At 35.8% G+C, this 13,866-nt stretch overlaps 1 protein-coding gene across 1 annotated transcript; it reads right to left on the bottom strand.

The window, feature by feature from the left end:
• Nucleotides 1–31: 31 nt before the first annotated feature.
• Nucleotides 32–9,240, bottom strand: LOC104412606 (centrosomal protein of 135 kDa-like; the record flags this gene model as incomplete). The annotated part of the gene is made up of 9 exons (XM_010023362.1): nt 9,128–9,240; nt 8,261–8,451; nt 7,582–7,749; nt 6,088–6,229; nt 4,426–4,510; nt 3,514–3,642; nt 1,628–1,843; nt 1,142–1,207; nt 32–182 (listed from the first exon to the last, which is right to left on the bottom strand). Coding segments are annotated over exons 1-9 (1,261 nt in total), but the record flags the coding sequence as incomplete, so codon positions are not given.
• Nucleotides 9,241–13,866: the final 4,626 nt, after the last annotated feature.

Raw genomic sequence — 13,866 nt, 5'->3', positions numbered from 1 at the left:
ACCCTAACTGTTCTATGATTCTATGATTTACCTTTTATTTCTAAGGTCTCCGTTTTTTCTGTCAGCCTTTGTTTCTCTTGTTCAAGCTGGTTTAACAACAGTTCAAGATTCTCTTTATCATCTGTTTTTCCAAAGAGTTCTTCACTCAGTCTCTCATTCTCCCTACGACATGAGCACAACTCCTGAAGTAAGAAGTATTATTACAAATATTAGAAGTGCCAGTGGAAAAAAAAAACCTTAACGTTTTGTTAAATTTTTAATATTCAACACTGTTTACTTCTGTTTAACCTGGATGTTTTCTGCTTTAACGCTTGTTAAATGCCATCACTGTGTTTTTATACTACTTTTTATTACATCAAAGTAAGCATTAGTTTTGACACAGTTTGCAATCAGTATCAAAACAAGCAAGATTAACCCTTGTTTAATTCAAGAAACCAACCAGAAGAACAGTGGGATACAAGTATGGAAAGAAGTAATAACTAAAGCAAGGAATAATTTTTAATGGCATTTAGTAACACTGCTGGTGTTGAAGTACATCACTATATGGCACCTCAGTCAATCCATCCCTGCAGCTAATCAAATGCTATTTGTCATGTCTTCCCTGTAGTCTGGTGCTCTTGAAATTAAGTTCACTAGAAATACTAAACCAAAGCACAGTACTCAACTATTACACAACTTGCTATACACTGGAAAGAGATCTGTCTTCAAGAAATTGACAATACTGATGTTTTTCATCTGGGCTACTATGTTTTGTTTGAGTGAGCCATCTATTGCATGATTAAGAGACAAAGTAGCTTTTTAATGAAGAAAATTCTGTAGGGTGTCATAAGTTGTTTGTGGTAAAAATTACGATGTCATGGGAATTACAATTTTGGATAGCAGAAATATGGAAATGTATAGCAAGGACATAGTCAACCATACTGCCCAACAGTTCATGCAGTTTATTTCTGCAGCAGTATGATACAGCTTCTTTAGCTCTTTCATTTATTAATTAGGAATTTATTACAATAGAATTTTGGGGTACCATGAAAGTTCTCTTGTTAATTGTTAAACTGTTAATTTTTATAATAAATACAACAATCATGTGGATGACAGTATGACAACAATGCTACAAAAAAGAACTGAAAGTATTTTTACTTACTGATTTAAGCCTTGTTATTGTTTCTTCAAGATCCTGTATTTCACTATGTTTTCTTTCAATTTCTTTCTATCAACCAAAATTAACCTATATGTTAAAAGTTACATTTTCAAGATTATAACAATTTCGTTGTTACAAAAAATTGAGGAAACAGAGTATTTTGGTAGGAAATAAAGTATAGTTAGTTCCTTTTAATCTGCCAAATTTTAAATCATTTTAAGTACCTCAAAATTTTATTTCATACTTAGTTAACAGAAGAAAGAAGACAGAATGCTTCTAAACTTATATCATCTAATACAGTAAAGAGACAACATTGCTGTGATTAATCACCTTTCAGCAAGAAATTCTGTATAATGAAAAAAATAAACTGGGAAAATATAGCTCTTTAATCTTCCTTTACAAGCCAATAGGTCATTTGTTGCAATTAAAAGATATAAAGCCACCTAAGAGCTGAGCAGATTCTTCACACTGTAACACATTAGTGATTACCTTTGCTTCTCCAATTTCCTTATCTGCAGTCTCAAGCACGATTTCCTTGTGTCTTTCCAACTGCTGTGCCAAGTGGTCTATTTCATTCAGTTCTTGACACAGTTCTTCATTTTTATTGCTTAAATGCACTACCTCACTAGTCACATTTTGTTTAGTGTCCAAGAGGTCTTGAATGCGATTTTCAAGTTCTTTCTTTGTTTGCTGAAGATATTCAACCTGAAAGATATTTTTCATTAAAAGATTAATATATATTTTTAAACTATGGAGCAAGAGTTCCTCCCAATCTTCTGAAATATAGTATCTCTATATCCATAGTAAAAAAGGGACATCCTTTTAAAAATTGTAATTATTTTATATTTTTAGAACTTAATGCTTATCGACACGAAAAAATATGATTTTACAAAGGTGCAAGGTGAAGGAATTCATTACTACACTGTTCTTTATCTAGTCTCCAAAACCCAAGGGCTATTCTAAAAACAAAGTACTGAAAAGCAGAGATATGTACATAAACCTGTCTTGGGCAACAGTCTAGTAGACCCAATGTACTCAGTCTCCCTAAATTTCTGAAGGTATGAGGACACATTCTTTTTCCACCTTTACGGTGTATTTGTTAGGCTTAGTCTCACTGTTACTCCTTCATGAAAGAGAAGCTTTAAAAATCAGATGCACAAAACCTACCCTGCCCCCAACATATCTCAGCACCTTAAACACAGCATCCTTAGAAATCCTGTTCTATAGACACTGTTTTTCCAGTGTACCTTTCCCTAAGAATGAAGATAGGCAGTGATACAGAGTAGGCATAAAAAATACATACAGTAAGTTACACTACTCAGGAGTCTAGAGTATCTTGACAGATTCAAGATAACAGAGGTGCTCCACTTCCATCTCCACACAACTTTCCTCAGAACTTAAAAAAAAAGTATTACTGTAGAAACAGATGAAAGTCAGGACCCTCTCAAGTCAGCAATACTACTACATAGAGATACCCATCCATTTATTGTCAGAGATTAAAAATGGTACATTAGCACTGAACCTGAGCAAATAGTCTTGATGACCCAAAACCAGCTTTATGCTCTGGGTTCACTCTCTGTACAATCAATTTCTGTTCAGCATAACTTAGTAATTTGGGATCACTGAACACAGCTCTACTGATTCCAAGTCGTAGCTCATTCTGTATTTTTGCAGCACTGAACCTAAGCTAATAAACTCTGCAAAGTGGCTCTCATGCCACTGTACATCACACACAATCAGTATACAAAACTTCTGTTTTTCAGTTGGAAAAACAGGGAATTGATGGTATAAATCCAGACATCGTCTTTACTCAATCTGTACTACAGCAGGTCTTGTAATACTTTTTAAAAAATCCTCATTCTGAGACCAATATTGAACGCATGTTAACATGCACAGTAAGCACAAACATCTATCCTAAGCTTATCCTTTCCTTGCAATCTATGTTGGAGTAAAAGTGGGGACAATTTCAATTAAATGAGAAGATTTCCTGCTATCTGATGAGATTATCTGCAGGACTACTCCTAAGAAACTAATGGGAACCAAGGGTATATGTACTGAAACAAAAACTGTATGAACAGGAAACAAAAAAAGTATTTTCAAGCTTACTGAAAACATTGTATCATACAAAATTTTTCTGAATAGTCTTACATTAACATTACCATGTACAGATGTGCATTCATAGAATTCTTTACCAAAACTGTTCTAATAGACTTTTAAAACAAGTCACCTTTTGCCACCTAAAAAGGAAAGCGAGTTAAATCTACTGATTTAACATGTAATAGTGATTTTTTTTTTTAATGAGCTAGAAGTTTTGTGAGGTTTTTCAGATTGCTTGTATTGTAGTTTTCGCTACACAACAGTAATAAATCCATTACCTGCAAATTCAAATGAGCAATTAGTTTCTCATTACTTTTACTTCTTGATTCCAGAGAGATAATCTCATGAGAACGCCCTCCATCTAGTGCTAGCATGAGGCGCTCTATTTCTTTGTCTCTGAGCTCAACCTTTGAGGAAACAAACACAAAAAAGGTTTTTGTACCTTCTATAACATTTACTAGAAACTTTGTTCAAATAAACACCTATATAATATTAAGTAAGAAGATATGCACCTAATAATGCAATCCTTATCATTAAAATCCACTTTTTTTAAAATTCTGGATTTTTCTGAAAATAAGAAGTGATTTCTTTGAAAGCAAAATAAATGAAACACTGAAAACAGAGAACACTGGTAGAGGAAATTGAAGATGTGAAAAAATAAAAGATGGTGTCCACTACTTCCCAGCTATTGGAAGACATAACAACATATAACAATTGATGCAATTCCCTCACGTAAAAGATTATACATATCTTATCAATCTACTCAAGTTACTGTAAAACCTGTTGTTCATGAAATAACTTTCAAAAATTTATAAAAATATAACCACTATAAACAGTGAAAAAATTGTCCTAAGATATCGACAGATCAAATTACTATTTTGGACCAGTTAATGCTTCTGCAATAAAAAACCTTAGACATACACAAATTCTACTTATGATCATCACTTTTAGTTTACTTAATGTAATTTTAATACACAAAATTATCAGCAAAAGCAGCAGGCAAGTATTTTACCATTGCTGCTGTCTCCTAAAGTAGAAGAGAGAAATAGCTCAATGTAGGCAAGTTAGAGTAACTATTTCACAAGCCCTACAATGCTTTCCCAATGAGGTTAAAACACAAATTACAACTGAAGGCACTGCAATGGCTACCACAGCCAAATAATAATAATAAAAAAAAATTGTAAACATACCTGTTTGCTATAATTTTTCATTTCACGTTCAGTTATCTCCAGTTTTTCCTGTAGTTCCACTACTTCTGACTGAAGTTCATGAATTCTGAAATGTAGCAATATGGACTCATGGAAGAATCATATGCACACAACAATTCATTATTAGTATTTTTTCTTTGCTCCTGAACATAAATATTTCCAAAAAAACCAAACTTTGTTCATACGAAATATTAATGCATAAGCCATTGTTTGAGATACTGTAGCAGGTTGACCTTGGCTGGCTGCCAGTGCTCCACCTAGCTGCTTTCTCACTCCCCCTCAACAGGATCGGGAAAAATAAGATGAAAAAGCTCATTAGTCAAGATAAAGACAGGGAGATCGTTCAGTAATTACTGTCACAAACAACACAAACTCAACCTGGGGAAGATTAACTTAATATATTATCAATTTAATAATTCTTGATGATGAGAAACAAAGACAAACTAAAAACTCCTTCCTCCCACCCTCCACCTTTCTCCAAGCTCAATCACTGCTTTACTACCAACTCTTACAATGCAAGTGGTGCGTCCCTTGTGCACAGGGATGGGGAATGGGAGCTGCAGAACACTTTGTAACACTTTGGCTTTACCGCTTCTTCCTCCTCACACTGTTCCCCTGTTCCAGTGTGAGGTCCCTCCCATGAGGTACAAGTCCTTCATGAACTGCTGCAGCATGGGTCATCTCCACACAGTACAGTCCTTCAGGAACAGACTGCTCCAGCATGGGTCCTTCATGAGCCACAGCTTCTGCCAGAAAACCTGCTCCTGTGTGGTTCCTCTCCATGAGCCAGGAGCTTGCCCCTCAGGCTGCAGCTTCCTTCATGGCATACCCACTTGCTCCAGCATCGGGTCCTCCATGGAGAGGACAGAGATGGTCTCCATGGACTGCAGGGGAATCTCTGCTCCCATGCCTAAAGCACCTCCTCCTCCCACCCTTCTTCACTGATCTTGGGTGTCCACAGGGTTGTTTCACATTTTTCCTACTCCTCCAGTGCAGCAATGGGTTTTTTACCCTTTCTTAAATACATTTTCAGAGGGGAGACACCAGCATGGTTGCTGGGCTCAGCTGTGACCCAAGGTGGGTCTGTTTTGAAGCAACTGGAACTGGCTGTGTCCAGCACAGGGTATCCACTGGTATATTCTCAGAGAGGCCACTCCTGCAGAGCCCCCACTGCCAAAAACTTACTAAGTAAACACTCTACAGGTATATTCTAAATAAGAAAAAAGAATTAACTTGAACCTTTCATAATACCCAAGTAAAATACAGTATTACAAAAATGAAGAATCTTTTAGTCTTCCAAAATAAATAGGAAAAATCAGTTTATTCCTATGCAGAACATTAACACCTAGCTTTTTTCCAGGACACCCAATCTAAAAATAGGTATAACAGTAAAACCAGTACAGAAATCTTAAGAGAAATCCTTTAAGGAAATAAGCAGCTTATTAAATATCCATTGCAACTCTGTCACAGGCAGCACTGTAAATCACCAAGCAAAATCCTATTTAAGAACTATAGAGCTCTTAAAACATCATGAAATACAGTTTGTCTGAGGCAAATTTGAAAGGCAGAGGGAGGGTGAGGGTTGGAAAATCATTGCAGATATTTAACAACTATACTTCAAAATTTAGAATTTCTTTAGATTACCGATTATCAGCCACCTGAAGAAGGTCTGCAATATAAGGGTCCTCTGGCTGAGGAACTGGATAGGCACTAACACCTGATGGGGGGACGGGCTGGTCTATCTGCATACGTTGACGCCTGAAGGGAATGCTTCTTTTTCTGCCACCTAAAAGCCCAAACCCAAAGACCCGTTACTTGGAGTTAAAGCAAAAGAGTCCTCTTTTAATACAAAATGAAATATTCCACTGAATATTTCTGAACTGGCATGTGTCACCATTCTAGTTCTTACTGTAATAAGTTGATAAAAATTGTACATTTTAGTACATTCTTGAAGGTTAGTATCAGCTTTGACAAAGTTCAGTTTTACAACAAGGAAACATGCAAAGTTCAGTAAAACTAATTTTCTCCAGTGTGTAAGACCCTATATATTTTACAGTTCAAACTTGTTGAACCTGTTAGTGATTTACCTTACTAAAAAGAGCTAAATTAAAACATCACAAAAGGCATTTTGTTTCCACATTTAAGAACCATTTTATGACTGAACTAACCTCTGCATTGTTTAGTAATTTTTTTCCCCCCTTCTATCCTGTTGTCATTTCAGTGAATGGGTATCATATTAAGCAGAGGTGGTTATTTGCTTGCATGGAAACAATGTATTAAAAATAAAGCAAACTACAGTATTATTTCCAGAGGAAACAATTACTCTTCATCACACAATTAAATAAGAACACACAACGTCTGATGAAGACTGGTGACCAAGGGGCAAGTATGCAGAAAGACAGGCAAAAGTATAATAAGGCATCTTTGAAGAAAGGACATGAAATGCAGAAAGGTGTGGAAAAATAGGGAGGAATTTTAATTTCACCTAACTACCTATTAATTTTCCTTAGATGCCAAAAATACACAGGTAATTCAATGACTTGAAAAGAAAAAGACAATTTCAAAATTTCACAAAATAATTCTCACTATTTCCCTTAGCTTGAAAAAAAACAAAGAAAAAGAAATCCTGGAAAAATAAATTAACCTGAAAGTAACATCCAGAACATTTTAATTATCAAAAGACCCTTTAAATAAGCTTTCAAATAATTACAAATATTTTTGTAGTATTTGTTTGTAGACGTACTTTGCATCTTGCTGCTTTTAGATCTGGTTACATAAATCTGAATGAGTCACACATCATTATTTAGCTGTTGAAAGGTTAGTGTCAAATGACTAAATTAGGCGCAGCACTAAAACTAATTAAACAGCTGTTGATTAATAGTACTTTCCAGCCACATTTTACCTTAATAGTCTTCTATAGAATCTAAGTTTGTATTCAAATTTGCCCCTAACGCGTGTGATGTGCTAATGAAACTTCTTGCATACATTCAGAGCCAAAACATTCAAAAGGTAATGTTACTCTACTGGGTAGTTACCTTGCTGTAGTAACTTCTCTCACCAAACGTAAAAAAAAAATTATGTCCTGAAGAGCCAAAAGCCCAGAAAAAAGTTAAAATATCTGTGATTATTTACACTCACCAGGTGTTTGCACCACTGCTTGCAAATTCTTCTCCTGAAGCTGCTGAATTTTTTCAGTCTTGGCTTTGTTCTCTTTTTCTAGCGTTTTAATTTTATGTACATATTGATTATTCAGAAATTTCAAGTCAGCTGTTTCATGTTCAACCCTCCTTAAGGAGGCTCTCAAATCTTCAAGGGAGAGAGAAAAAGCAATACTATCTTTCTTATTCATTATTATTTTTCCTAGTAGCACCAAAACAGGCATATAGAGAATCCTCTATTATTCTTCCAGAACATGAAATTTTCAAATACACATACATATATACACACAAAAATACATATTTATACATGTTATACAAGTAAACGCCCTCTGTATTTTAAGAAACTATTTCTGTTTTAACAGAACAGCCGTATTTAATTTTAAATTAAAATATAGCATTTAAAGGTATGAAAGTATAAGTTAAAAAGTTCTAACATTTTCATGTTTGATTAAAGCAATGGTTTGCAGAACCTCAGAAGCTTTTTAACTACAAAAGAAATGTCTCTGCATGAGCCTTAATTCATTAAAGGCAAAAAAGCCAATGACCTCTCACACTCATTTAAAAGTATAGATAAGTGGATCTGCAGATCAAGGATTTGGCTACAACTTTATTTTGGCACAGAAGGATTAAAAAAAAAGTTATCATAATTTCTACATTACCTTTAACATAACGATCAGATTGTTCTTTCAGTTTTAATATTTCCAAGTGTAGCTCATTATTTTCCCTGGTAAGTTTGGCATTCTCTGTTTTATAAGGTTCCAAAATAGCATCATAATTGCTACACTCTTTTTCAGATTTTCCAGCAGATAACTTTGCACTGCGCAAGCTCTCAGTTGTATGAACTAGGTCACTAGAATAAAGAGCATCAGAATGTTAGAAATGTTATCAGCCTTTACACTGCAGATGCAAATATTTATTATGACCTGAGAAACAAAACTCTTTTCCTGAGACCATATTAACTGTAGAACAAATGGGTTCAAAAAAAGGCAAAGAGATCATTCATGTAAGAAAAACAGAAAACCAGGAATTACTCCCTTTAAAAAAAAGAAATAGGAAAGAACACGACAAATATAAAAAATATTTAGAAAGCATATCAGGATTTTACATCTGATAATTCAATAAACTCTCTTTTCTACATAAAATGAGATACTAAAAATTGGCAAGAGGATTTTTCCCTCCGAACAGTACGTAAGTTGTAGCACTACTTACCACAGAAGAACTTGAAGAATTATAAAAGGCCAGGTTACTAGTATTTATATAGATATTAGAAGCTACATAAAAGAGATTAGTGCTAAGAAGCTATAAACATTTTTGTGAAGATAGTATCAGAGTCAGTGATTGTGAGATTAAACCTATCTGTTAGACACCAGAATGAGACTTAATGTTGAAGGCAGATTATTCCACATCTGCCTACAGATGGTTCTTCCATCTGTATTATATGCTAGAGAGCAATAGAACCAGAACAACTACATTTGCATGTTTAGTCAAGCATAACTGGATTACTATGGAAATCTCCTTCTGAATACCTAAAAAGTTTTTCCACCAAAGGTAAACTCTCCACTCCCAATGGCTGCCGATAGCCCAGTTGATCTAGACGTTTCCTGAGATTAATGAACCTTCGCTCTGCAGTTGTAGTCATTGTAAACACACCTCCAAAGCAGCTTTTGTCACAGTCAAGAAAAATAGGGCACCTGCAAAAGACTATCTGTTACAGCATTTGTTCTTTAAAAAAGGAATAATACAGAAAAAAGTAATGGGGAGAAAAAAAACAAAACCAAAAACATTATTTGGTGTAGAAATAGCAGTCTACAAACATGTCCTTAAGATTCAAGTAATCTGAAAAAGAATCATGGAGCAACTAAAATGTTTTAAATATATTTATATATTTCTTTAAAAAGAAATAGTTGTCTTGGCAATTACTTTTTTCTAAGATCTTAAGAGTATGAAAATATTTTTTTCTTTCTCATATGTAAGAACTGAAATCTGAAAAGATCTTTCTGTGGGAAGACCAAAAAGTAGACTGTAATGTTTTTGAATGATGGTCATGAAGGTATCTTCCACTATGCAAACTGACAGCACACATACACTTTTTACTTTCATTTATAAATCTTACTTTTGAAGATTACAAGGCAGTACTTAACATAACTTATGCCAACCATTTGTAAAATTGCATAAAACATATCAAATTTTAAAGACAGTTTAACTTTGAACATCTTTCTTTCTGAGGGAAAACAGGAAAGAACCACCAGCGTACTACAGTCCTACCTGCATCGTTGTCTGGAAAATACAGTTCAAGGATCAGAGGCCTTTTTTTTCCATTTGTTTAATTACTTATCTTTTTATTACTAACCTGATCTAAAAGGGGCTGGAGCAGCACTGCTGTAGCTGAATCCCGATGAGAATTTTGGCTTTGGCATGTACCCTTGAGGAAGAATTATTACATTGTTAAGTTCTTCTGGATTTAGAGATAGAATGAGAAAATAAATTGAATACTGATGTTGATGCTCCTCAGTATGTGAAAACACCTCTGAAATAGATTTCTTGTTTTTCAATTTCCCCCACAAATCTTCAGAAGTTTCAGTATCAGCCTACTGACTGTAAAGACCTCAGCAGCCAAACTGCAAATCTGAGGAAGCACTGTTTGCATCTCACCTAAAGTGAATAGGATATAGATATATTTAAACTACGCTGTTTCACAATCCTCCAATTTTAAAAATACATTAATACATGCAAGTATTTGAAAACAAAATTATTTATAAATAAGAAAAGGAGAAAACCTGCAAGCTCTTCTCATGACTGAGGCTGGAAAGGAAGATGTCATCTTATTGGATCAAAACACTACATGTACACCTAGCAATGGGACTGTGGTTGCCAGGCATTGCTCAATGAGTGAGAGAGAATCACATCTTATGAGCACAGCATCTGTCCCAGGTACTGACAAAATATTTGCTTGGACAGGTTCAGGATGTTCAGATGTTAACCAAGCAGTGGCATGTAGAACAATCGCTTACATATATTGTACTGGAGTGGTTGGAGGAGGAGGCATGCTTCGTTCCACTAAATGGTAACTGTCAGCATGCTAAGTGGAACTAATGGGCACAAAATGCTTCTTTCTCCTTTGGCAGCCAAGGATTCAAGTTAAAAGTGATGAGACCTTGATATTTCTGCATTCATATGGAGGATTCTGTGTTGAATTCAGGAAAACGGTGATTGTGTTACTGTGTCTAATTTAGTCTCAGGAATACATCTTATACCACAGCAAAGGTAAGCTGGTAACTCTTGAGCCCATCATCTCCTTAAGAAGAAGCATATGAGTCAAAAGATTAAATTAGTTGTACTGATTCATTTGAATCCAAGATCAGTGTGACCCAACACCTCCTATCTCTAACAATTGCTACAGCTAGATTATAAAAACATAAATACCCCCATACACCTCCCCCAGGCTAAGTCTTATTCCTACATACCCTTCTCTTTCTATAAGCCTATAGTGCAGGAAGCTGGCAGGCCTAAGGTTGAACTTAAATCTTTGTAATAGTACCCGATAGATCTTTCGTAGATATGTCTAACTGTTTTCTTAAATCTCTTGCATTTTTACATCAAAATAGCCTATGGTGATGAATTCCCGATTTTAACTATATGTCTGGAAAACACTATAATAAATTAATGAGTGTGTGCATGTGTTCCCCCCCTCTTTTTTATTTGTATTGCAAGACAACACTAAGCAATAATTCCTTATTTCGATCCTTCATGATAGCATCTTTAGCAGATTTATTTTTAAAAACTTCTAGTCGCTTGTGCTGCTTGTCCTTTTCCATGATTTTTCTAAGAGATCACTCTGAACAGCCATACAGCAGCCATAAAATTCTTTACTGTAGCCTTCACTATTCATAGTGATTCCTAACATACCATTGGCCTTTCTGATTGCTCTAAAACAACAATTAGATGCATTCACTGTGACACCAACATCTCTCTGGGCTGTAACTGTCACTTTAGAGCCCATGATGTGTATTACTTTGCCTTAATTAACACTGTTGCTCAGCTCCCACTTTATTACTCAGTCCAGTGATACTCTCATGCAACCCTTGGACTACTCTTAACATGTTCATATAAAGACTAGATTTTGTGATCAGTGTTAAACAGCAGAAAATATTCTGCACATTCTTACCACATATAGTGGTAAGGTAATACTTACTACTCTTTTAGCCACTTAGTGAGCTATTAAATGACTTTTTCTCCATTTCTGAAGGAGACCTTCTTTCTTAAAAGCCTTTGGCAAAGAAACTTCTCAAAATCTTTTTGGAAATCCAAGTTTTCTACATCATTCTTACCCAGTCAACTCAATCCAGAATATTCTTTTATGTAAAGAAATTTAATAGCCTAGTGAATCATGATTCAGTCATGATGAAAGGTATGTTGAACTTAATACATTTGTCTGTAAATTTGCAAAGTACTGGAAAGCACTCTTAACAACTTCAGTATTTCCCAGGAGACAGGCTATATTAGCTGCATAAATAGTTCACATAATTCATTATCTAAATATTTCATGTAATTTAGTGCCACTAAGGAAGAAAATATAATTCCCATTTTAGATGAAAAACAGAAAATCAGATAAACAAACAAAAAAGGAAAATTAAGTGGCACTTTCAATCAGCATTTCCAGACAAGGACTTATCAAGATGTCTAAATGAGTGCATCTGTCAGTTATTCATAGAAGAGATACTCAGAGCCAATAGCCATATTTCATGTTCCTCCTTTGTTCACAAAGACTCCTAAAGGTGACAGCTTTCATGTACTTCATTTTGTGGCATGCCTGGATGGTTGTAAGAATGACCTATGTGTTTACGAAATAGACATATTTAGCACCCATGAACTGTTCCCTCCTGTTCTAAGTCACTAGTGACTGAAATTGGACATTGACATGGACAACAGTGGAACTTCATATCCAGTTCCTTTAGGCTATTATTATAGAATCAATATGCATAAAATTGTGTGAAAGAAGCAATGTTAATAGGTATTAGACTAACCATTACAGGTGGAATATGAAACGGAAAAGCTTCAGCACATTGAAGCCTTCCTTTCAGTCTGAAAACAATGAAGTGAAATTCATGGTGCATGTAGATTATGAACTGTTTCAGATGCAATACTTGTGCTATCAATAAGAAAATGTAATAATAAAAAAGCAGAGCAAAGATACATCTGGGCCATGGAAAACATAATGCAGTAATCGGGCCATGCGGAAGAAAGATAACACTACCTAAGTAACAATGGCACACAAATAAATCAGCACAGACAAATGTATATGCTATGAAATCATTTTCTTTATTGACTCTATAACATTAAGACCAAAGAACTATGACCTGGAGTTTCTAGTCTCGGTGGGAAATACCAAAATGCATTTTTCATTCTTCAGAACTGATATGCTAAACGCTTTATTTATTTATTTATTTTCTGCAATGCATGTGAAATATGCTCGCAAAACACCTGTTCCTGTCCTGTAATTACTGGTCACGTACCTCATTATGCTATGAAGAGCGAGGTTTGTTCTCACCCAGGCAAAAAAGGCACCTAGTGGGTAAAGCATTTGACTACAGTAATGCTCCCACACATGCCTCTATCAGTCCATGGGCGCTGAAGGCTCTCTGGTGAAACGTCGTTACTGCAGCATCATTTTCAAGCTGCACTGAATGAGCCTGCGCTTGTTTTGGCAACGTCTGTTTCCAAGTTTGTTTGCTGGGAGTTCACTTCGGACCAGACATTCAGATACCACGTTTGCTACAAACTGCCACCTCTTTGCTCATTAGAAAGACAACTCTTGCTCTAGAAAACACATTTCTACTTTAAAGAGTCGCCAGAAGCTGTACGTTTTCATTACAGCATAAGAAAACCCTACCGCTTACGAGCCTGCTCATCATCTATCTCCCCAGACTGGAAGCTTTACAGACATTTCAGCAACCCCGTTCTATACCTACAGAGGGCCTGACAGCCTTCAAACAGGTTTATTTTCATTTTTAGCTCCCTCCGTCCGGGTCGGTCTTACCAGACATACCGTTACAAGCAAATTCTTGCAGGGCGAGTCGCTACGGAGCAGCCGACATGTTTCAGCGAGGCTTCGGCAGAGACGCAGCTCCGGCGGGGAAAGGAGATTGCAGAACCCCGAGGAGACGAGCAGCCAGCGCGCAGGCCGTGACGCTGGGGGAGCTGCCCGGGCTTATCTGCGCTCCGCGGGGACAGCACAGACGGAAGCGGCTCAGCGCCACGCTCTCCT

The sequence above is a fragment of the Nestor notabilis genome, unplaced genomic scaffold (assembly GCF_000696875.1).
Source record: "Nestor notabilis isolate BGI_N333 unplaced genomic scaffold, ASM69687v1 Scaffold27921, whole genome shotgun sequence".
Taxonomy (NCBI): Eukaryota; Metazoa; Chordata; class Aves; order Psittaciformes; family Psittacidae; genus Nestor; species Nestor notabilis.
Note: the sequence above shows the minus strand (reverse complement) of the source record. Positions and strands in the feature narration are given on the sequence as shown.